The 24334-nt window shown below is 40.8% G+C and overlaps 2 protein-coding genes across 5 annotated transcripts in view; one reads left to right on the forward strand and one right to left on the reverse strand.

Moving 5' to 3' along the window:
- The window catches only part of OSBPL9 (oxysterol binding protein like 9), a 58216-nt gene extending 44411 nt beyond the window's left edge, over nucleotides 1-13805 (reverse strand). For both annotated transcript variants that reach the window (XM_083868083.1, XM_083868082.1), the window contains exons 1-3: nucleotides 13633-13805; nucleotides 4709-4759; nucleotides 595-673 (exon numbers count right to left, since the gene is read on the reverse strand). In XM_083868083.1, coding sequence (XP_083724209.1) covers nucleotides 595-673; nucleotides 4709-4759; nucleotides 13633-13743 — 241 coding nt within the window. In that variant the 5' untranslated portion in view covers nucleotides 13744-13805. The remainder of the gene's footprint in view (nucleotides 1-594; nucleotides 674-4708; nucleotides 4760-13632) is intronic.
- EPS15 (epidermal growth factor receptor pathway substrate 15) overlaps nucleotides 13690-24334 on the forward strand; it is a 68194-nt gene continuing 57549 nt past the window's right edge. For 2 of the 3 annotated variants that reach the window (XM_083868078.1, XM_083868081.1), the window contains exons 1-3: nucleotides 13692-13784; nucleotides 17112-17227; nucleotides 17325-17432. In XM_083868078.1, coding sequence (XP_083724204.1) covers nucleotides 17364-17432 — 69 coding nt within the window. In that variant the 5' untranslated portion in view covers nucleotides 13692-13784; nucleotides 17112-17227; nucleotides 17325-17363. Of the gene's footprint in view, nucleotides 13785-17111; nucleotides 17228-17324; nucleotides 17433-24334 lie in introns of all 3 variants that reach the window. The other variant, XM_083868080.1, reaches the window with a different exon arrangement.

Consider the following 24334-nt stretch of genomic DNA (forward strand, 5'->3'; position numbering starts at 1 on the left):
TTTCTACCGGTGAGCCATAGCATGCAATGACGAAACATAGCAGTGGCAGATGGCATTGGTGTTAGGAAATGTGAATAAAAGGATAATAGCAGAGAAATGGTGACTGGCAGACAAGACACAGAAATGTAGATGAAATGAATGCAAGCTGGTAAATCTTGAAGCAAAGCTCCACCGTTAAGCCAAACGTTGCCTCTAGTCTCCTCATAATTGAGCATTAAGTTCTATTTGGATACAAATTGCAACCTTCAGACCAGTCTTGATTCTCTTCATAAAGAAATGCATAATTGTATCTTGATAACGAAGATCAGAAACGTTTTGTAAGCGAAACCCATAATCAGGAGCACATTTACTTTCTCCCCTTGAGTGATTTATTCTTTACATTATTCATCTCCAAATCCTGCCAGAGCTACAGTCTCTTTCTAGCACATATGTATCCACTGCAGATGTAAATCCCTGCCTAACCTGCAGCACCCCTGGATCCAGAATGTTCTCAGTGTGCTCATTCATGCTGTTCTGTTGCCAAACATTTAAAATCATCCATCAAATACAAGTGGAATCTATAATAAGAAAAAACAATCTCTTCTTTCAGCTCACCCTGAAAATGGAAGGTTTTCTGATCAACAGTTATTGTGAAGGTGCTGTCGTCCTCATCGTCTATACCAATCACAGCTCCCTGTGAAACAAAGAACAAAATCCTGATAAGGCAAGCAGTGACATCAGCAGCAGACACTCTATCACTACACCACTGGAATTTAAAAAGCTTTGACAAATTAGAAGGAAACTGAATACAGTAAAGAGCAGAAAGATTCTCTGTTCAGTCATAGGATGCAGTCAGCTCTTTAAAACAATAAATTTTTAGTTGCAGAAAAAAGCAGGGAATATTTGTAAAGCTATTATCTGGATAATGATATGCATCTTTTATTTTTGTAATGGAGGTGGCTTTATGCTGCAGCAGTTCCCTACTACATTCCAACTTGTATTTTGAAGAAGAGTGAGAAGCAATATTTTATATGTATTTTTGGTGTATAAAAATAATAATTCATAAGTACTCTACAAAAAGAAGCTCTTGACCTGATTTTATCTACCAGCCTGTAATAAAAAATAAATCATTCTAGCAGAATGAATTTGGCCCATCATGTCATGTCACTGGTACATTGCATGATCTAATTTTCAGTCCCTAAGTAAATATTAACAGTAAGTAATCAGGACATATCAGAAGCAACTGGCTTTGTCTTCTAATTCTTCATGAATAATTACAAGAAAATGCAAATTAATTAAAGACCATCTGTGCTTAGCTATTTACAAATCTATGCGCATTTTCATTCCTGCCCTCTCCAACACTTATAATAAATAACAGTTTCACCCAGGAGAAGACACAAAAGGACAATTCAAAGCCTCTGCCAACTCCAGTAAATTGTAATATTTAGCTCAAAAATCACCAGTGGATTTACTGTTTCTTTTCTCCAAGGAGAAACAGCACCAGGATCTGTTGCATCCTTCCCTCTCCCACAGAACACACAGACACCCCTGGAAGGTGTAAAGGGTATTTAAAGGGTAAATTCTGCCCTTACTCTCAGAGGACACAAAGACTAACAGCACTAGCAGGAGCCCTGAGTCAATTCCTTTCATTCAGCCAAGCACCCCACAGCAGCTGCAGGGCTGGGGGTCAGGATACACCAGGCTGGCCAAAATCTAAGGATGGTTTGGGTCCAGGCTTGGGGGCAGAGGGAGCTGAGTCAGTGTTGCCCACACAGGTTCCTCACAGTCCCTCCGTGAGATCTGTGGCCTGTGGGACCAGGTCCTGCATGGCCCCACAACAGAGCAGCAGGAGCAGTCCTAGGTAAGAACAGCACCAACCATCTGTAATCCAGGGCAGTGCAGCAGGAAAGGATAGCTCCAAGCTGTTTTTTTATTTCCCTCCACTGATAAAACGTGCTATTTAACTTCTCCAAGAGTATCTTCCCATATAGGCTTTTCATGGACAGCTCTGTGATCACTATAAAAGAGGCACCTAAAAAGTGTATCCAAGGCAGTATAATTCTGAATACTTTCAGTGCCAGGACACAACAGCCACCAGATTTCTTTTAAATATACCAGTAGATAAGAAATATCTGGCACTTTAAGTACATGTGCAGTAAATCAGAAGGTCACTGCAAGTTGTACAGTACCATTCTCAGCAGCTGTATCATAGAGTCACTATGGTTAGAAAGGAGCTCTAAGATTAACAAATCCAATTGTTATCCCAGTGCCACAGTGTTCACCACTGAATTATCTCAGCAACTGGCACATCCACACATCTTTTAACACTTCCAGGGATGGTGACTCCACCACTTCCCTGGGCAGCCTGTTCCAATGGCTGACCACTCTTTCAGTGAAGAAATTTCCCCCAATATCCAACCCAAACCTCCTCTGGTGCAACTTGAGGCCATTTCCTCTCATCCTGTCACTTGTTACCTGGGAGAAAAGACTGACCTTCACCTCACTACAACCTCATTTCAGAGAATTGTAGAGTGATAAGGTCACCCCTGAGCCTCCTTTTCTCCAGCCTAAAGATACCAAAAACCTGTAAGTCAGAGGATACAGGTAAAACTCAAGTAAACACAGACTGAGACAGCTGAGTCCTGCCCTATCCTAAGTGTGGGAGCAGGGAGAGCCCTGCTGGGCCTGTGAACTCAGCACAAACCTGTGCACAGTGCACATACTGTCACTGCAACACTGGGGCAAAGGCTCTGAGTCAGAAGCACAGAAAATGCTTCCTCTGTCATGCAGATAATACATATGAACAAGTAAAATTAAAAATAAGAGCAGGAAAGTTTATGGATATTCCAGAAAACTTTAGCAGGACATAAGCATAGTGCAGATGACACAGAATGCTTTATGACTACACTTTTCTAACTACACTAAGATAATCAGCAAAAGAATTTGAAGATGAAACTTCAGGCCTATGAAATGTTCATCAGGAGCAAAAAGGTGAGGAACAAGCTCTTCATAATCCATTCAAGGGAAAAGGAAATATTTTAGCCAAATTGCTTAAGTTACATGTTTGTTTATGTTCACACCTACAGTTACAAATCAACAATTACTCCAAACAGAAAACCTCTCTGATAGAATTTCAGACTGTAGAAGCCCATCTGTTCAGCTATCAGTATCACTGTCATCTGCCAGGGGAAGCTGCTTTACAAAAGTAGAAAAAAGGAAGATTCCTTCCTCCCTCACAAAAAAAAAAAACACCAAAAAACAACCAAACAAGCAAATCACATGTATTCAGAGACAAGGTGGGGGAGTTTGTAAGTTTTTAAAAAACTCCAAAGAACAAATTGTGATGGAAAAGTGGCAGATGGGAGAAGAGAAAGGGGCTGGTTTATGTTAAATACACATAAAGATGGACCAGGCAATATTGAACAGATTGTTCACTTTTAATATTTCCTAAACTGGCAGGCTGTGGACAACCTCCACAGTGACAGGCTCACAGCACTATTAAAGCAGGAATGGCTTTTTGGACTGAATTTTTCTGCACAATGAAAAAATCTTCCTCATGAATCTTTGGGAGTGTCTTGTTCCAGGTAGTGGTTTGAATGGACATTTCCCTTAAAGAAATTCTGAATTAAGATATCAATACATCAAGCAAGACAAAGTGCAAAGAAGTCACCTGGAATCCAAGTTAATGGGGATCTTCTGAGTCTCAGAAGGCTACAGGTACCCCAGAAAGACTAGAAAGGACTAACAACAGAAGGAAGGAGTAGCTGGAAAATGCAGAGTTTTCCTTCAACACTCTCACATTATTTGTAAGACCACAGATCCCCTTCTCTAGACTTCCTTTACTTCAACTTTCAAAATGCTCCCATTCATACCCATCATTCTCCTCACTCCTTCCTCCTACTTGCCCCAGCTGTTCACCAGACTGCTGCATGCTAGAACAAGAAATTCTATGAGAAATGGGCGAAAAATATAGGAAAGGGACTTGTGCAAGACCACAGGGTAGAAACTGGGTGTGTGCAAAGACATCACAGCACTCCCACCTCACTTCAGGACTGCCACTTCCAGCTACAACAGCAGCACTCAAGGCTCAATGTCCCACACCAGAGTGCCTCAAACAGGTAATGCTCAGCTTTCCCACTCTCCATCTTCTGCCTCTCTTTCCCCAGTCTGTATACCCCTCTCCAAACACATTACAAAAACTTTGCCCACACTGTTCTCCCTTCCCTTTCCAGTCTTCCTGTGTCTCACTAAGCTCAAGCCTAGGCCTAAGGAGTGTCCAAACTGCCAGGATGGAGGACATATTAAGAGAAGAAAAACAAATCAGGACAGAAGGAGCAGTTTCACAGTGACTTCTGTAGGTACAGAGCAATATATAGACATATATATATGTGTATATATACATGGACCTCCACACACAGAGAAATGAGAACTGCAAACAGCAAATTTTTCATAGCCTCCTACTATTAACCCATCTTACTCTGCCACAAAATGCCTTGTAATATATCATATAAAATCTATAGTATTTTTATACCATATATAAATTATAGAATGTAATTAGCCCAGCATGTCACTTGACCTCTAATGTTTCCTTTCTTTAAATACTTACACTATTCCAGCATTTTGCAGAGTCAAGAATAGAGCCCAAACCTCAAAAGTCTCCTTGCAGTTCTCTCCAATAGGACACATTATACACATTAAGTCATTAAGGACTGAATAAAACAACACTTACCCTGAGTCTAACACACCCTCGGCGTGAGCCTCTCATCATTTTGTCTTTTGACTGAAACAGAAAAAAAACCAAACAGATCAGTGGGTTAACAAATACAGTAAGAAGAAAGTTATTCAAACCAACAGAGAAAGAATAAAGGGTTTTTGCATCATGTTTTAGTGACTGATTAAACAAGATGCAATTTCTGTTACAAAATAGGTTAGCTCCTACCACCATGGTACGAAAAATGAATCCTTCAAAAAACAAGAACATAATATCTCACTTCAAGAAGTTTGCCAAACACTTCCAAGAAATAGTTATGAGATGCAGTCCATGCCTTTATAGAAAGTAAAATGAAAGGAAAAAGAAGGGACTTGAGAAATATTAAAAATCAGCAGTATGCTGATTCACATCTTCCCCCTTTCTCTCCTACTTTCAGGAAAGTGTCCATAAAACAAAATCTAGCTGTGCATGCAGAACTGCACAAGTGAAATTATACATCTGGCAGAATCTTTCCCTGATTTTTACCCCTTTTAGGCAGATACAAATTTCATGTTTAGACATGTTTGTAGATCTACTTCCTAGGTAGTACAGCCAGTTTACAGTACAGTTTAAAAAGTTAACGTTTGTAGTCATTTAAGCAGTTGGAGCCCAGACCAGAAAACAGGATTTTTGTGTCCATAACCAGTGCTCAAACTTGCACATTAACCTACCTTGCAAGATTACTCAATCTCTTCTTCATTACCTGTTTAAGCACTGAAAAAAACTTCAAAGCCCCTCTGCCCCCACCCCCAAATAGGGAATTCTAAACAGTCAATTCACTTCCAGCTTGCAACTGTGATAGTTGACCTTTCAGCTACTCTCACCACTGACTCAGACAAAGCTGACAGTAACCATTGCTGTTGGGCAATAGTGGCAAGCCCAAGTAGCACACACGAACTATGTAAGGTAAAGAAGAAAAGTAAAATATTTAGGTCATCCTGAATACTCAAGTTTTCTGGTAAGGGCTGGTTTTGACCACCCACCCACACACTTCCTGTTTTCTCAATGGTAAATTGCTATTGTAGCCTTATCTGAAAGGTGGTCCTGTGTAATAAAACCACTTCTCTCTTGCCATCCAAATATTCAAACTACATTTTTTCAGGTCAGGAACACAACAACTGTCACTGGTGTCTCGTGATTCTCTTGCTGTCATCTTCTGAAATATCCACTTCTTTCCAGCAGTGTATCAATAATTCCATCAAGACAATATATTGATGCTATTATCACCAGACCTATTTTCACTGAAGCAATTAGACAACAAAATCTTGCTGACATTAATGGAAAAAAAAAAGACAAGGCAAGAAGTCTTAAGAATAACAAATAATTCTTCATCTGCAACATGTTTTAGATACAGCTACAAGGAAAGAATGAAGCAGTCCTAGCAAGTCTTATTCACTAAAGATAATGTAAAAGTACAGAACTTGGAGCCTCAAATAATGTTTTAGCTGACCTCTCATTCAATTTAGGCTCCAATTTATCACAGCTGTCTTCTGAGTGTTAGAAGCCATCAGTATTAATCTACTTGTTTTCACATGCAGCATATGTTAGCTGGACAAAGTGAAATGGAAGTAAAGACCAGCAGTGCCTCTGCAATGTATTCTACAGGTATATCATTTCTTTTTAGACAACAAGTACATAGGCAAGACTTTTTGGAGCATTATTTTGTTTTGGTGGGGGGTTTTTTGGGGTTTTTTTTAACCTCAAACTCAGGAGAAAATATAGTTACAAAGTTTCTCCAACAATTTCCTATGACAAATTATGTGCATTTGGGACATAGCTCACTAGAGTACACTTTTATTTTTTAGATTCACTGCTTTGAGAGTTGTCCTAAAATGGGAGGACATTTCTGAGAGCTTATCACTCCCTCTGGTGGTTTCTGGAAGAAATATTGGCATAACCTAAGCAGGAAAGAAAATATCTGGACCGAGACTGCAACAGTGCAGTGGCTGCAGGGACCCGACCAGGTCTGACTGCCCAGATCCCCCAAGGCAGGCAAAGCCCTCCCAGCCCCCTGTGCCGGGCACAGGCACAGAACAGAGCAGACAAAGAGCAAAGGCAGCAGAAAAGACTGGGTTTGGTTTGGTTTGGTTTACACCCCTTAGTGACACGCAGGGAATTTGAGGGCTCATCCCACTGCAAGGGAGAGCAGAGTCCCAACAACTCCCACTTCCACTGACCATCAACTCAGCTGTAAAAGACACAATAAAAGCCTCCATTTTTCTTGTCCACCACCATTTTAATGGAATGGAAATTAAGTTTAAACATTATGATGTTCTTAGTCTGCAAAAAGAATCACGAGATAAGTAACAGGTCAAAGTGTGGGCTTGTGTACCTACAATTTCATCATCTTCTGACAGAGCTTTACTTGGTTAATACCAACTATAAGAAAGCACTAAATTGAATTCATCCTACCTAAGTGCAATAAAGCACCCATCATTCCAATATCTGAATTCCCTGAGCTCCAGAGCAGGCAGCTGCCATCACACACAGTGCTGGATTCCCTCACTGGCCAACAGCAAACCTTCCACTGCTGCTGCAGAACAGTACTTTAAAATACAATTCAGCTGACATTTTAGATTTTTGTCCCTTCCCTAACCAAGATTTTAGAAAAATATAATTCAAATACTTTCAGCTTCCCCGTTCTTTGGTTGAAATTAGATTATCCAATATATCCTATTAAAAATAAAGCCATCCCATAACTGTTTTGAGGAATGGTTCCATTTCACTGAACAAAAACTCATACAGCAGAAAGACATCTCTAAATGGCTAATTTAAAAAGCCACATTTTATTTTCTTTTATATTTAAAATTTTAATATGCAGCTATCTTTTTCAGTGCTCCGTTTTATAACCAGACAAAATTACATTTTCCATAAGCTTTCAATACACGCTGTACTGATTGTGATGATAACGGACTTGAGCAGGTAATAAGCAGAGAGCAATATGAGATAAATGTCAACTGAAACTCAAATAAAAAATTGTAAAAATTAATAAAGCTAGAGAGTATTACTGCAGGGTGAATTTAGGCATCTCCCAAAAAGATGTGGCCTTTATTGGTTTCTCTTTTACATCCACAGAGCCAAGCTGATCACATACAGAACTGATATAACATAAGGCATGTGAGGCATTTCAGCTAACCTACAGCTTCTTAAGAGAAATGAAAATAATGACTGGGCCTGTTTAAAGAAAACAAAACAAAATTAGAATCCTAACCTGAGCCCCAAAGACCCCCAGTCCTCCCTCATCTTTAGAAGTACTACTATTTCATTTGAGTTTTAGCTGTTGTGTGCAAAGTTTAAGGTTTCAAATAAAACCCAGCTGCTCTTTGCCTCCAGAAGTTCTCAGGCACGAGTTCTGCTTGCAAAAAGGGCACAGAGCTTGAAGAGGTGCATTTCTGACTCACTCAGTGCTGTCATGGAAATCCCTAACATAAGTACACAGATGAGCAAAACCACTTGGGACATTTATTTCCTGTTAGGGATGAAGAACCTGGAACAAGCTGTATCTATAAACAGTAATCTTTGCAATTTATCTACATCTACAAGAGAAGCTTAAATTTGGATCACTTTCCATAATAGTAATTTTTCTCATCAAATCCTAAGGCAAGGCTCATTTTTTAAGCAGAAACAGACCTCAACAATTTAAAGACTTTACAGGCTGTTCCCAGCCCACCATTCCTCCAGCTCCCTTGCAAGGCAGTCTTGGAGGAGAAGCTCAGGGAAAGCATCTCATAGCCTTGTTGTTTCTGCAGCTAAACCTGGGACTTTAGTGGGTGCACTCATAAAAGAGGAGATAAAACACTGCAGCAATAGCTGAGGTGCCACTGTGGCTCATCTAACCCAAGACAACAGGGGTTACAAGACAACAGATGCCAGGATTATATGAAATAGGTAAGGCAACATTTTATAGGTCCTGGCACAGAAAAATATTACACTGTTCTAGAGAATCCTATGAGAAATTAATACATGTGAGGCCTTAACTGGATCAAGGTGTAAAAGGCACAGCACAGTCTTGGAACCCTCCATTCAGCTTCTTCCCCAAAAATGCACAGCTAGACTAAACTGCCTATAGCTGCAACCTTACTACTAAAGAGGAGTCAACTACTTAAATTATAATCCTTTAACAGTTTATTCAGTGCATCAAAACCTGTGATACAAAGTTTAGACTATGTACAAAATTCAATTTAGTGTTGTAAAATAACCAGCAATAGTTTTTATCCCGTGACCATAAATTCAGAATTATTTTTATTATTACAAGTTCACTTACAGTTTTGTCTGTTTTTAATAGAATCACTGAGTTGCTTTCAGGGCATGTGACAGACCAAGTTATTGTAAGAAGAAAGTGTGATTTCATTTGAGAATGGAAAACAGAGACCTCAGAGGGAACGGTTGTGCAAAAGCAGATGTGGTTTTTTCCTGTTTTCTTGAGATTTTTGAACGCAGCTGCTGATTGAGAAACTGTATTTGGAAGAAGTATTCAACTGAAAGTCTCTACTCTGGGGCCACTGAGCCATGACTGCAGCTTCGGAGGCATCGTTTGAAATCAGTCAACCAGGTTTGTTTTCAGTTCACCACCACAGATTCATAAAACTGCTCCAAAATTTGAGTCTCCCTCCTCAACAGCTGGGTGATACAACCCACAAGCTTCTTCAACCCACAATTCTTCAATACAACCAGTATTAAAGCTGCTAACTATTTGTAGTCTTGAAAAACATGAGGGGGAAAGATATTTTTATACTGCCATAACTACTTTTCCTAACAACTGATTTCACACAGCTCTCGCTCCTGAAAGCAGTGGACCAGCAAATGTTTTAAAAGTAGTTTGATGGAATGATGAACAAAAGCACAGCACTTAAATCCATTCTTTAGGCATTCACTGGTGCAAAAACCATTAAGGTGGGAGGCTCCCCAGTTTGGTTTCAGGAACACACAATACGGAGCTGTCATACACAACAATTTTTTCTGCAGACCTCATTCACTGTGCAAGGCAGTTCTTTAAGCCTGTAACATTTTGAATAGTTCTCCTTTCAATACCACCAAATGTCAAATATCCACAAAGTTTTAAAATACGTTAAGGAACTGCCCTTCCTCTGGCACTGTTTTTAGCACTGTTTGCACAGCTATGCCAGTTCTTTCAATTTATTATACAATTTAAATATTTATTTAAAGAGTACACTTAAAGCTAGAATTTAAATCAGATTTTCAAACTTGAGTGGTTCTCTGGATTATTTCTACAGGATCCCCAAGGATTATCAAGGCTATAGCTGATGTGTATTTTAAGACAGCACTTGTGCCAGAAAACACAAACAAAAAGCAAATTGCATTCAATTCCCCCTTCCTCCTTGACCATTTCTTTGTCCTCATGCTCTCTTCCCAGCATAATGTCAACAAACGTTTCTACACTGACATGCACAAAACAAACAACAGAATAAATTCAGCTGAAAAAATAAACCAGCACAAAGGTATTTTTCATCTGGAATCCAGCTCATGGAACAACTTTACAGGTCCTGCACCAGCAGAAGGCACGAATGAGCCACTTCAAGACTTGTCAGCTAAATATTTCAGTGAAGCCAACAATACACTGAAACCCCATAATGCTTCATTAATTTATATATGTAAGTTATTCCTTTAAGAGAAAGCACTGAAAGATGGGTAGAGTCACAAATCCAAGAATATTGAGGGGAAAAAGAAATAATTTGTCAAGCCATTGGTCAAACAGATCTTAAATGGCAAAACTGGCACACTGTCATTTAAGTAATATTTTGCTTAAAAAAAAAAAAGGGGGGGACCATTTACTGATATCAGACAATCATTTATTTGAGCAAAGCCATGTGAAAAGAATAGTTGAATGACAAGTTCAGATCATGCTCTCTAAATTACAGAATTCATAAGTAACTTTATACAAAAGTAATTATAAATTTGAAGATGAACATTTCAATTCTGAAGGAGGAAAAAAAAAAAACTCCTGGACTACAGAAGTGGGAAAAAAAAGCCAACAATTTGGTAAATTGGGTAAAAGGCCTTTGTAAAATACCTTGTAAATGGATGTGAAGAAGATTCACATTCACACATGCATGTAGTACTACTATTATTCACTGCAATACAAGTACAGAGGATTGGACACACAAATGAAAACAGAATTAAATGTGACCACTACATTTTTTATTTTTCCTGACTCTGACTTGATATAAAATCTTTTGACTTGCTTCTTTAAAGTTCTAATCATTCCAGAAATGGAATTTCATTGAATTCATTTGCTCCTGACGTAAGCATCCAAAACATACTTAGGTTAACAGCTATTCATTCCATCAAAAGACATAGCATAACCTTTTTTTTTGATGCACTGCACCCAGAGTGCAGTGCTATTGCACACCAATTCTGTTTGAATGTTTATTTCACATTAAGGGTGCTTTTCTGCAGTCTATTTTAAGTAACTACCAAGGAGGGCTAAGTACAAGAGTGCAAGGACACGCCTATGAAGAAACAAGTCTGTGGCTCAGGCTCTAATGGAAAGTTCAGCTGCATCAGGAGTTATTTGCCTGCAGTTCTCCACAGCTCCCCAGCCAAAGGTTAACAGGCTGTGGGATCTGTTGGACAAAGTGTCTCCTTTCTGCAGGACTTACTGGATTGCAACAGGCTGAGGAGCCTGGAGAGACAACGAGCAGGTACAGGCTGAGCAGGTACCTGTAATCCCTGGTATCGACAAAACTGCTCCCAGATGGTGTGTCCAGACAGCCGGGCTGAAACCAGCCCAGCCCAGCCCACCCCTGCTTTACACCCCTGGGAGGGGCCAGATTCAGCCCCGAACACCAACCCAGTCACAGTCAGCAGGCAGAGTGAGGCAACTCCATTGCTTCAGACTGAAACTGGTTCAGGGGGAGTACCTGATCACACAGTTCCTTTATGTCGGGCAGAGCACAACAGCCCACTGCCCCACATAAATAAAACCCCCAAATCTGCCAATGTTTCAAATTTACAAGCCTCATAAACTACCAGTCAGGAGTTACTACTCCAACACTAAAGCTGAAGCAGTGTCCTACCACCTTCTCAGTGGTAGGATTGGTTCTTGAGAGGTGGATGATCAGCTGGGACTAGGTCTGAGTTACCCTTCAAATGCTGCTCCTGCTGACCCTGCTGCCCTGGGAGCACCACACCAGCACACATGGAGAGGAGGATGTACCAAAGGACCAGATCTTTTAGCAGGCAGCTTTCAGCATGACACAGCCTTGGGTAAGAGAATGAATTCAGATGTCTGGAGAACAGCCTAGTGAGCACTTCAGAGATGTATGTGCAGAAAGACAGCTCATGGATGGGAACAGCATTCTAGAGGAAATGTTAACTGCAGCCAATTCTTAGTGGTAAAGGTACATAAAGCAGAGAATGTGATTTTTTATTCCTTGAATCCAACTTGAACTTTTTAGGATGGGTAGTTTAAAAAAGAGTTTTTAAATTTTTGAACTAAAAGTTGTTATACTAACAGAGAAGATAATAAATTATACAAAATTAAATGTAATGTATGTGTAGAGGTACACAGTCATAGGAAATAATTAAATAATATAATTCTATTAAACAGCTGAGGACCACAGGATAAAAGTGCAATATCCAGAATTATAATTATACACACTAGTCATCAGTAAACGTTTCTATTTCTGTAGCTGACCATTAAATGACTTAGCACCCTGGACTGCTACTTAGACCACACTGACTAATTCATCTCTGTCAAGCAGCTGACATTTGAAGAGCCACTAAATAGCAACTATAAAAGCACTTCCATAGATCTATCCATATCCCAGGTGAGAGATTTTGAACCCACATGAACACAATTGAGATCCTGTGACAGTTCTATGGCAAGAGCTTATGCCCTGTGTCTGGGGAGAGAAGCTCTCTCCCAGTATGATGGAAATCCAGATTTAGGGAAAAAAGTTTTATATGCAATGCTTCTGTATGAACAAAGCTTCACAGACAATGTGATATGTCAAGTTATTTGCTGTAAATCCATTACAACTTACTAAAGGTTTAATTTGTATGCGTTTTATTCAGCTTGATACACTAATTGCTCCTTGAGAAGAAAACTTTGGGGCATGGATGCAGTTCACCCAGTGAGCTTTCAGATTTCAGGCTGCATCCTTGAAAAAAAAATAATTCGTACCATTAAAATACTTGTAAGTTATGCAAAAATATGAAAAAGGAAGGTGAACAAGCCAGCAAGGCAGGATCTGTCAGGGGTTATGAGAAAAAAAAAAAAAAAAAAAAAAGTTAAGGAAAACATCACAGTTTCTTAACACATCGCAGTTAAAAAGTTGGTGCTGGGAAGTGGGAAGTCCTGGACGGAAACGGGAAAGTCGATCCGGCTCTGGGAGGCACCTGCAGCGAGCCCGCCGAGCGCGGCAGCACCGGAGCCGAGGGAACGGAGCGCCGGGCGCGGCTGGGCGGACACGGCCCCGGCAGGGCGGCCCCGCCCCGGGCCCGCCGGCCGGGCTGAGCCCCCGGAGCGGGGCCAGAGCGAGTTCCCGCCGGACAGGGCGGGGAGCGCCGGGGCAGCGGGACCCGGTAGCACCGAGCGAGGCTCCGGGGCAGGGGGGATCGCGGGCCGCCCGCGGAGGGTGCGCGGCCCCGGAGCTTTCGGGAGACCCCGGGCGGGTCCCGCGGCCGCTCCCGCCGGCGGCGCCGCCCGCCGCCAACAACAACAGCGCCGCTCGCCCCCGCCGCTCCATCTCCCCGCAGCGCCGCCCCATTGGCTGCTCCCGCCGCCTCCTCCTTCCCCATTGGCCGCTCCCGCCGCCTCCTCCTTCCCCATTGGCCGCCCGGGAGCCCGCACGCCCCGAGTCCCCTCCCCGCCCCCACCCTGCGCCTCAGCCGGTTCCCCGGCGCCTCCTCGCCCGCCCGGCCCGCCCGCCGCCCCTCACCGTGTAGTAGGAGAGCAGCCCGGCGTTGTAGTCCAGCACGAACCAGCGGTACTGCCAGCCCTTCATCACATTGGTCCATTTGCTCAGCGGCCCCTCCATGATAGACGCCATCTTAGCACCGGACCGGCACCGCCGCGCACGCCGCGCGCTCGGTGAGGGAAGCGGGGGAGAGACTCGGCGGCCGCCGGGCGGGGAGGGGCGGGGCACGCAGCGAGGGGGCGGGGCCACGGGGCCACTCTGCCCTGAGGGGCGGTGTTTGCGCGCGCAGCGGGGCGGGGCCGCGGGGCGCGCGGGGCCGTGAGGGGAGTGGGGGCGTGAGGGGCGTGAGGGGAGCGGAGCGGAGCCCAGCCCGGCGGGGGCGGCCCCGGTGTCCCCAAAGTTGGGGTTTGGGATACGGAGATTGAAGGCGCTGCCTCTGGGATTTCATCCCCGCGGCGTCTCCTCACGGCCCCGGGGGAGGCAGAGGGCAAGGCACGAGGGAGGGTTATGAGGCGGCGCGCTGAGGGCACGGCCCGCTGGCGCTGCGGAGTGTGAGGGCGGGAGGGCATCACCCTGTCCCCTAAAGCACTTCGGAATCTTTTAGTTCCTCTCTGAAACACTTGGCACCGCTTGGAAGCTTTGACCGTCTCTCGCTGTTGTATTTGTCCCTCTGCCTCTCGGCTTTTTTGCATGTCCAAAGTGCCTTTAGTGCTAAACCAAAGGGGGCTTAACAATGGAGTCCGAGGGGGCTTCTCTTCAAAGTGCTCCACGTCCACAGTGTCTAAAACCCATTCACGACTCCAGATGACCTTTAAATTTAAGGCTTCAATGTGACACAGCTTTCCTGTGGACTGATCCAAGAATGTGGAATGAATTCCCCAGGAGCTGCGGACAATTGCAAATCTGTTGTTCAGCACAAGGCACGGTTTGGGCACTGATCTCCTCTGATAGAAGTACAGAACTTGAGCTGTGCTTTAACATTATAACTTCAAAGGGCCCATAGGCATACTCATGTTCCTTCCTAGGGATCAAAAATAAAGCAGAAGTACTGCTTTTACCATGAGGTTCGTGTTTATCATGCAGTCTTTAGCGTATTCATTAGTAACTTTTTTTCCTTTCCCCCTTGTAGCCCCTTTTTATTCTTTTACTATTTCAATGCCTTTATAGTCAGGCTGAAATAGGTTTAGTGTCTTACAACACTGCAACTTTATTTCCTAGAGTTAAACAAAATTTAATAGAAAATCACTCCTTTAGTGAAAAAGAATCACTCAAAGGCAGTGTGTTTGGTTTTAGGAAATAGGAAACATTCCCGATTTCTAATTGTCTCCCCATTTCACACGGTACACTAGTTTGTCACCAGTGGGAATTCGGAGCATTGATACTCCTTGGAGTCACCTGGTGGTGTGTTTTATGTGTGAGTTACCAGTTTAAGGTGCCTAATGCACAATCTGGTTTTGAAATCCGGCTTGTTAATTTAGATAACATTCTTTTTCAAGCTGCATATGACCTTAGTAATCTGTTTTTGTTCTTTAGTTTCACTGACTAAACAAAGCAGGGCTGCCTAGAGATTATACCCAGGCAAGCAAAACAAAAAACATCAGATGGTGCCAGAACATTACTAGTGCTGCCAGTTAAAGCTGTAGCTGGACTGGAGCTTTATTATCTCAGATCACTCCTTTGGCTCTATTATGTCACAGAAGTTGAAACAATGCAAAGAACTCATGGAAAAAAAAAGCCCTTTTGGCTTAACCCTGAAAAAAATTGTGTGTCGGCAGAGCATCCGCAATGGGAAATTCTCCACAGAAGAGCTTTTTATTTACCTTGGTTTGCCAGAGGCTGAATTTCCTGAACTTCGGTTTACACTGAATATCTTTGTTATCTTTGACTCTTTTTTGGGTGGAAATGTGACAAAAACTTGTATCCACCAGAAAAACCATGTATTTTAGATACTTCATTTTAGCTAAAAGTTTAGAGTAGGAAAAGCTGTGTTAACAGGTATAAAAGGGGGAGTTCAACTCAAGGTTTCTTTTAGAAATGCAGTGTGGATAGTCTCTTAAAGTAATTTGGCAGAGATCAGAGAATCATTGTTTTTCAGAAAGCCCCACATAAACTGAATAAATACATTTCAGTGACAGTCTTCGGGCATCCAGGGTTTATCATACAGGTTTATGCACTTTCATGCCAGTCACTGTGTCTGTCAGATAACTCCCCTATACTGAAGGTAGATCATGAGGACACTACTGAAGGATTTAGGATGAGCTACTTAGACCCTTCTGATAAAGATTCTTGGGACCTATTCAGATTACTTTCAAAAATAAGTACAAACATTTTAGTTCATTGAAACAAATCAATGAACTGAAATCAGCCACAACTGTGCCATAATCTCTTTTTATATCCTTTGTATTTTAAATCATTAGCATCAATGATTTTTAACTAAAAATGGCTTAAAATAGATGCTAGTGAGAAATTTCTTCATAGAAGAATTTAGTTTGCTTTAACATGTTCTGTCTGAATTCCATCTGGATCAGTTACAAAGAGCTGTTTTCTGTACTTAGACATTTTTATTGTGATGTTCTCCATATTTTATACAACTTAACTTAGATTGGAGTGTCATCCTTTGTAACATTTAGAACTTATTGTCAATTGAGAGACTAATGTGCTACAGAGGTAACAGAACTGGGCTGAAGGCAGCAGCTGTTACCTTGTGCTGCCTTTGTTTCATGCACTGCTCCATCAGCTGAAAATCTTGTCCAGATTCTTGTCCATTCTCATCCCAGCCACACACACATTTCCTGACCATGAAGTGGCCTCCAGGGTACTCAGGCTGTCCCAGCAGGAATGTTGGGGAAACCTCAGATATGCCCAGTCCTTCCTGTGTTTTCCATGACATCCCAATTTGCACCCTATTTTTAAAATTTTCTTCTGTGTTATTTTTCTTTGTCAAAGCTTGTCCAGTAAATTATGGTTTTGCCCATTACAGTTTAAATCTGCTTGGTTTCCAGCCAAAAGGAAGACACTGCTGATCAGAGTAAATACCAGTGAAGGACCAGGGTAGGCAATGGAAGCAAGAGAACACTGGAAGTCTGATTCTTTAAGAGGAAAATGCTTTTCTGTTGTAAATTTTGCTGAAGTTATGGCTGAACTCAGAAGAACCTCAGTGATGAAGTTGTGGCTTGTGGGTTTCCTTCAGGGTGTCTGGGAGTGTGACTGGCAGCAGTGAAAGTGGCTTTTGGTTCTCCCAACAGCTGCAATTGCTTGGGGTTCTGAGGAACATAAGGAAAGCATTTGAGAAGAGAAAAAAAATACCATTTTGTTTCAGTTTCTTTTCCAACTTCAAAAATGTGCTGGTAGTTTAATTTTGTATTGCTTGTCCTGTAAGTTCACTATGTCAACTACTGATAATGTAATCATCATAATTAAGAATTTATGTTTTAGCCTGATAGTGGATGATTTTTTTTTGCTTGTTGATAGCAAATAATGTCTTTTATTTGTACCTTCAGGGAAATATCCCTTCCATTTTATTTTTTGTGGGTAACAAATGCAGTAATAAACTACAATCAAGTAGAAGATGGAGCACTCTGTGTCATCCTCAGTCTCCAGCTACTCTCCTTTACAGGTATTTTCTAGTTCCTCTGTGCACATCCCAACTACACTAAGAATAGGAGCATTGTCAGAGCCAAAAATAAAAACGTTTTTTATTTTATTTTTTTCAGAATTATGTTTGGTTTAGGGGATTACAGAGAGGAAGATAAATGGGAGAGTATCACCTTCACCCTACAAGCAGTCATTCTTCAAAGAGGATAATTAAATCAAGTATGACAGTAAGTGCCATTGTAAGTAGGTTTTCTGAATAGATTTATTATACTGTCACTGGTTTTAATACAAATGTTTATGAAAAAACAAGACAGTGGAAGGAGGACAGTAGTTGGCTTCTGAGGCAAGCAAATAATTCTCTTGGGCCTTTCTTGCCAATTCCTCTATGATTCTATGAAATAAAAGCCATTAGCAATACATTTTCCCAATTCTGTCCATTTTAACTAGTTTTTCTCTGATTTTAATGAATTACCATAAATTCCTCTAGGTCAGGGATGAGGAACCTCGTTGAGGGCTAAGCAGACCTTTCTGAGTCTTCTAAATGACTCCATATTAGTGTATTCTGAAAAAATCAAATTACAGCAGATTGTATGGGAATCAAGTCACGAAGTCTCAGAATCCCTGTTCTGTTTCTGCTTGTTGCTTATGGCTGTATTTGGTGTAAGTTCACAAGAGAAGGGGCTCTTCTCTTTGAACATTAGATCTGCCTTCCTACAGTTCAGAATCCCATCTTTCCCTGTTGTGTTTAGAGCACTGGAATATTGGAGCCAGTTCCCCAAAACCCATGGAATGTGTGAATGTGTTCAGCCAAACTGTGATACCCTTTAAGACAGGGCTGAAAACTCTCTCCTGAATTTAAGATAGAGATGACGCTGAAACTCAGATTTATTCCGTGTGTAGTTATTTAATCCTCTCTAGTGCTGTCTGTCAGAGGGATGATGCAGCAAAGACGCAGCTGACTCACCTCGCTGGCACCGACGCTTGGCAGGACTGGGAGGAGGAGTTTGTCAGACGTTGTTGCAGTGTGTTTTAAAAACAAGGCGTGGAGTTGCTCAGTTAAGCAACTCCAGTGACTCACCGAATGGACAAATCCTGTTACAAGGTCTACGTAGAAACACGTTTTAAGGACATATTGGAATAGCTTTGAAGCAGTAACAAAACTTGAAATTTTTGTGTGGCCTCTTAAGAGTAAATGCAGGTTTTGCAGGACAGTTTGACATAACGTTATCTTGGAGTTGCAGGAGTGCAGACTGACACTTTAGGACTCAACATCTCTCCAAGAAGTACATTTCTGGGCTTGTTGAGGGGCTTGGCTGTTAAGAAATGTGATTATCTTCTGCACTCAGTTTACTTAGAGGACAAAGAATTCCTCCCACACATCCTGATCATGTCTGAGATCTTCAGTGTTCCGAGAGGAAGGCATTAATAGCAGTAAAAATTTAATGGGGAAAGCACCTTCTAACCAATTCTGTACCTTAAACACAGTATAAATCTAATACAAAGTAATTTTTAAAATCACCTAGCCTTTATACCAAAGAAATAGTTATACAGGCTGTTTTCCATCTCTACATTGTCTGAGCTCTGGCAATCTGAAAATCAATCTAGCAAGTAGAAAAACACTCAAATGAATTTTGGTGAACAATTCATTGTAATCTTTGTATTATTTTATTATAAAAGTTACAATATCATATCATATACAATATACATACACAATCATATCATATACAACATACATATACAATATCAATTTATTCTTAAGATCAACAGGTCATGGACACTTCTAAAATTCAGGGTGCCCAGGGTGCTGGGCCATGTTGTCTAGTCTGTACTTCTGCCAAGAAAGAATAGACCATGTTATCCTTGAGGATAATATGGTAATTCCAACCTGGTATTGTTTGAGTCTATGATTCTTTGCTGAGTACAGAAGCTTAGAATTCACAGCATGCTGAATCCCATTTCATACTCTTAATGCATTGCTCATGGGTAATGTCTCATCATTTGATTTAAACATCTTATCATCCTCTGGGCAGAATGTATTTAAAATTTAATGCAGAAGCCCCTGCTATTTTCTCAACCGCAAATAAGTCATTCCTACTTTAGCCTCCACAGAGACTTTGAAAAGATACAGAGGAATGCTGCTCAACTGGAATGTTTCCTTCATTGCAGCTGTGGTATGCAGCCCACTGCTACAAAAAGGCAAATAAGCATAATCTCTTTTCCCAAAGCTTTCTCACCTTCACCTTTTTTCATGGTGTTTGCCCTAGTAGTGTGTTTCAAGTAAGGTTACTTGCTCTTGGTAGACAGTTTAGCAAGAATGTAATTCATCCATCATCATCTTATCAGAAAATTTAGACTTAACAGTAGAGTTTGATGTGTAGCTAATTTAGCAAGGGAAAAGGTAAGAACTCAATTAATAGTTTAGAATATTGCCACTAATCATAAAGATTTATGTGTTTATTTTCAGTTAAGGACTGTTTGTTTTTCTTTGTACTCTGTATTTATTTATTATTAATAGAGACAGCAATATCACAGGTAGTATTTAAAACTGGTGTTTATACATACAAGTAGGTTCCAAAATATTTTTCCTGTGGTAATTTTTAGGGTATTAAATAGGTGATGAAAGGAAGGATAAAAGTACAGTCAAGGAGATCTAGAGCTGAGCAATGCATCATAACATACAAGTATGATGTGTGCCTTTATTGTTCATTTAATTTCCAGAATGAGAAGTATTAAAAGGGTTTCTGTTAAAACTAAGTTTCTATTGTGTCAATGCAGAATCAGCTTCTGTCTCCTATACATTTTCTTCTGGAATTTAAGGTAAAATAATTTTTCTTGAGATCTAGCATCACTCTCATGGATTTGTATGTAGGAGGAGTCCATGAACACTTTAATACTGCCCTGATTTTGGGATGCCAAAAAGATTTTTCTTTAGGGTTACTTTCTTGTGTAAGAATGAGACACAAAAGCAGCAAAGTTTATCCTACCAAAAACTGGAGAAGATTTTTTCTTCTTATCTGAGAATGAAAAAGCCTTTTTCATGCCTACTTAAAGGATTTGCTTTCTCCTTGTTTTGATGAAAGCAAAAATGCAGAAATTATTTTTTCCTATTCAATTTTCTCTCTCTTCTATGAGAAATGAAAAAAAAAAAAAAAAAAAAAAAAAAGAAGGGGAAAACTAATTTAGTCGAAGACAAATAAGCAGCCACCAGAATAGGCAGAATAAACTCAGATTGCTCCCCAAAAATCATGATGTGCACTTGGAGCAGGATTTAGAAAGCAGATGGGTGCTTTGCTACTGTGTCAGCTCTCAGGAGCTGTCAGGAGAATATTCCATTTATGTGTGAACTCGCAGACTCGTGCAGAATGCAGCTACATCAGCTCCCCAGATGAAGTGAGACTTCAGTTCAGAGCAGCACTTCCTGCAGCTCCATCAGCTTGGTATGAGCAGGAAAAAAACCTCAGGTACAAGGATCAGGGAAAGCCCATGCACCTGGTGAGGTTTCAGTCTTGGTAGGATGAAGACAAAAGCCCTGGACATATTATTGGATACATTAAGCTGCTGTCTAAAGTAAAACAACCACTCACAAGAATTGACTGCACCTCAGGTGACTTCTGAACTGTAAATCATTGGAGCTTTGGGAATTACACCAGAGCAGTCTCACTGCATTTTCCACTCCTACCATTTCCCATTGCTATTGAGTATTGCCACTGCTGGAGACAGGACACTTGGCTGTTTAGACCTTTCTTCTGAGCCATTACTGCTATCTTTGTATTATGTTCTTATTTTCATTTAGGGACTTGTTTTCACCAAGAGACTCTTTAACTATTATTTTAAGGAGAGTTTTGAGTTGCCAGGGTTTTTTTTCAGGAAAAGTGTGGGATTTCTGTGGAATCTTTATTAATATCATAGCCTAATTTTTTACATTTTAGTAGTCAGACCTTACTTTCCCCCTTCTCCAACATGAACAGTTTTGCTGATTTTTGCTGAAGCTGAATTGTTGAAATACACCCAGATGTCGTGGACTGAAACAAAGGAAATCCTACTCAGCTCGTAGGCAGCAGCACACACAGGGCAGCTCTGTTACTCACTTTGTAAGCCAAGAAAACCCAGGCCTTGTTGCATCTATTTGCTTCCAAGTTTCAAAAGTTCAGTCTTTGAACTTCCCAGTGTCCCAATAAACTATTGCAGCAGCAACTGCAATGTAACTTCTAAGAAAATCCTACAATAACATTAATATTAAAATCTCTAAACGCTACTGGAGTTAACCAAATTCTCTGGACAACTGACAAAATGGAGAGTTACATAATTTGCTTTCCATTGCCCAAGAGAATTTTTTTTTTTTTGAAAATAAGCTTGTAAGGAATGTACTTACAAGGAAATCTAACAATAAAAAAAGTCTGCAGTGTACAGTGAAACTTTGATTTGCACAGCATAAGCTGAAGTTGGTAATGTTTAGGACATCGTAGTTTCTTCCAGGGGTGTGTTTATTTGAGGTATACACAATAAATAATTTGTTCTAATTTACTGGTCAACTGTGCAGTTTGGCGATTTAGCAGCCTTGGGCTTTTGGAAATAAGTTACCAGGAAAGAAGAGCACGGGTTTAGTTGGGTGTTTCCAACTCCAGGCCAAACAGCCCAAACGTTGTTCACACTTTTGTGTTCCTTTGGTGTTGATGTAGTTACACGTACATAATCAAGAGCAAAATTTATTGCACTGACTTAGAGATTAAAGCATGTAACTACTCAGTTAAGCTCTGCTATTCATAATGCATAAGCAAAAGAGGAGGATCTGAGTCTATCATTAGCATTGCACTCTCTGGTTTGTGTTTCTAGTCTGACAAATAGAGGACAGATACAGCTCTTCTCAATACAGCAAAACTGGTGGCAAATGAGCTGTTGTCTTACCTGTCTTTCAGATTTTGACTTACATATCTGTCAATTTTAGACCAAATAAAATCCTACACAGGGCTTTCCCTGATCCAGCTGTCACTTAGATACTGATAACATTAACCCATCTGTCTGTAAAATATTAAATCTATTTGGCTTCATGCTTTTGAATGAGAATTTAGTCTGCTAAATATCAGCAGTGATATCTTACATTTAATTGCTACAGATTCTGCATTACATTTACTCGTGTCACAGAATTTCTAAAACACAGAAGCAGCAATTTTCATTTTCTTGTAGGTAGTGGACCAATCTTACACCCTTTGTCTTGACTGTGGAGTTAACTTACAATTTCTTTGTGTGTTTTAGCTTGAATCTTCTACTCCCACAAATCCTTAACTGTAGCACTGTAGTACTTTAAACGTTTCAAGGGATAATCAGTACTGGTGTCAGCTGGTGCAGTGTGAAGCATAGGTAATATTCTGCAGTCTGACTGATCTCAGTGGTGCTTGGCTGACTGAAGTGATGGCTGTCATTTCCGTTCCCAGCAGCAACATGGGCATATTCTGTACTGTGAGTGCTCAGACTATGTAATTACTTTTTGGAAATGTTCATTTTTTTTCATGCACACTGAAGCTGCAGTATGCGATCTGCCATTGTCTGGGGTTTTTGAATGTATTCAATAGTCTTGTGTCAGGATTCCTGATGTTAAGAAATTCAGACACCTAGATACAGAGTCTGGGGAGTTGACAGATTAATAGGTTTATATATGTACATAGGTATGTGTGTGTGCCCTCAGGAAAAAGATCCAGGTGTCAAAAAAACAGCCTTTATGGGAAAATCAAGACATATGGTAGCTTCAAATCAGGTTTACTTTACAGTGAAGGCATTGCCTAAGGCAAAATAATGCCTGCAGGATCAATGCCTCCACTTAGGCAAGCTATGGGCGGGGAGTCCTGTGCAAAAACCAGGAATATCACAAGCTGGGGAGAGCTCTCTAGTATCATCTAGTATCAGAGTGTATAAATGGGAAATCAATACACTTCATATTCCATGCAATTGAAATTATTTATTTGTGCTTTAATCCCTGCCAACCAAAGCATGAGTTAAAAAGGAATTTTGGTTTCTGAAGGGTTCATATTTTCAACCATTTTTTTTGCAATCTTGAAGACCAGAAAGTTCTTGTATTTTGCTCTTTCCTTGTCATCTTTGTTTTTTAACTTAAGCTTAAATAACCCTGCAATCTCTTCACTCCAGAGGATGAAGCTTTATTAAAACAAAAACCTAAACAAGAGATTGGAAAATTCTGGCAGCTGGTAAAACTGAATTTGTTTTCTAGAGCATGCCATATTTAAAAGAATAAGTAGACAAGCAGAAAATGAGAAATAATCATCTTCCAACCAGATAGGCCCTGTTTATCTAAAGTGGGACAAGGAAAACTTTTATCCCACATAACTTTTACTTTTGGATGGCATTTGAATTGGCCTTGAGTGTTTGGCAGCTCATCTGTTGAGCCATCTGTTTCAGATTATGCATGCTCGGAGGGCACATTGCACCCAGGCTTACAGTTCCCTTGAACACAAGAAATTTGAATTGGCTTTGCAGTTTAGTGATCAGTAAGCATGGATGTGCATGTACATGTGCATGACACATCTAAATAAACTCTGTTTATTTGGGACAAATTGAAGCATTCACACAGCTGGAGTAACCTGAGGGGGCTTAGAAGGGGAAAGCCTTAGGCCTTGTTCACTGTCCTGGGCTCCCTGTCAGTGCTCAGGCACAGCAAAACAAGAGAAAAGCACCCAAGGTCCAGGAAAATTCTCTTCTAGACTGAAAAGTTCTGAATGAACTAAGAGGTAATATATTAGCCAGTTTTACAGCCCCTTTAAACAGTGTCTTAAAGGGATTGTAGGGTAGAGAAATTGCAATTTGGCTCCCTCTGTTAATGAATCATCTCCAGTCCCATCTCAGTGCCAGAGATGAACTGGGCTGGGTAGTGAATCAGAAGGCTGTAACTATCTCTGTGAGTGTCTTTGTTATGCCTAAGTACATCATGGCCAGGAAAGAGGATTTGATCCATAAACTTTAATGGTGCATTATGTGAATCTTATATTATTTATGGCATACTAGTAGCACTTATCTTTTTCATGGTATCTGCTTTGAACATACTTTTTTTTTTTTCTCTCCAAGAATATACTGCTTGTTCCACCGCCTCCCTTTTCCTTCCTTTCCCCAGAATGCTGAC

Source organism: Zosterops lateralis (assembly GCF_965231275.1).
Source record: "Zosterops lateralis genome assembly, chromosome: 9".
NCBI lineage: Eukaryota > Metazoa > Chordata > Aves > Passeriformes > Zosteropidae > Zosterops > Zosterops lateralis.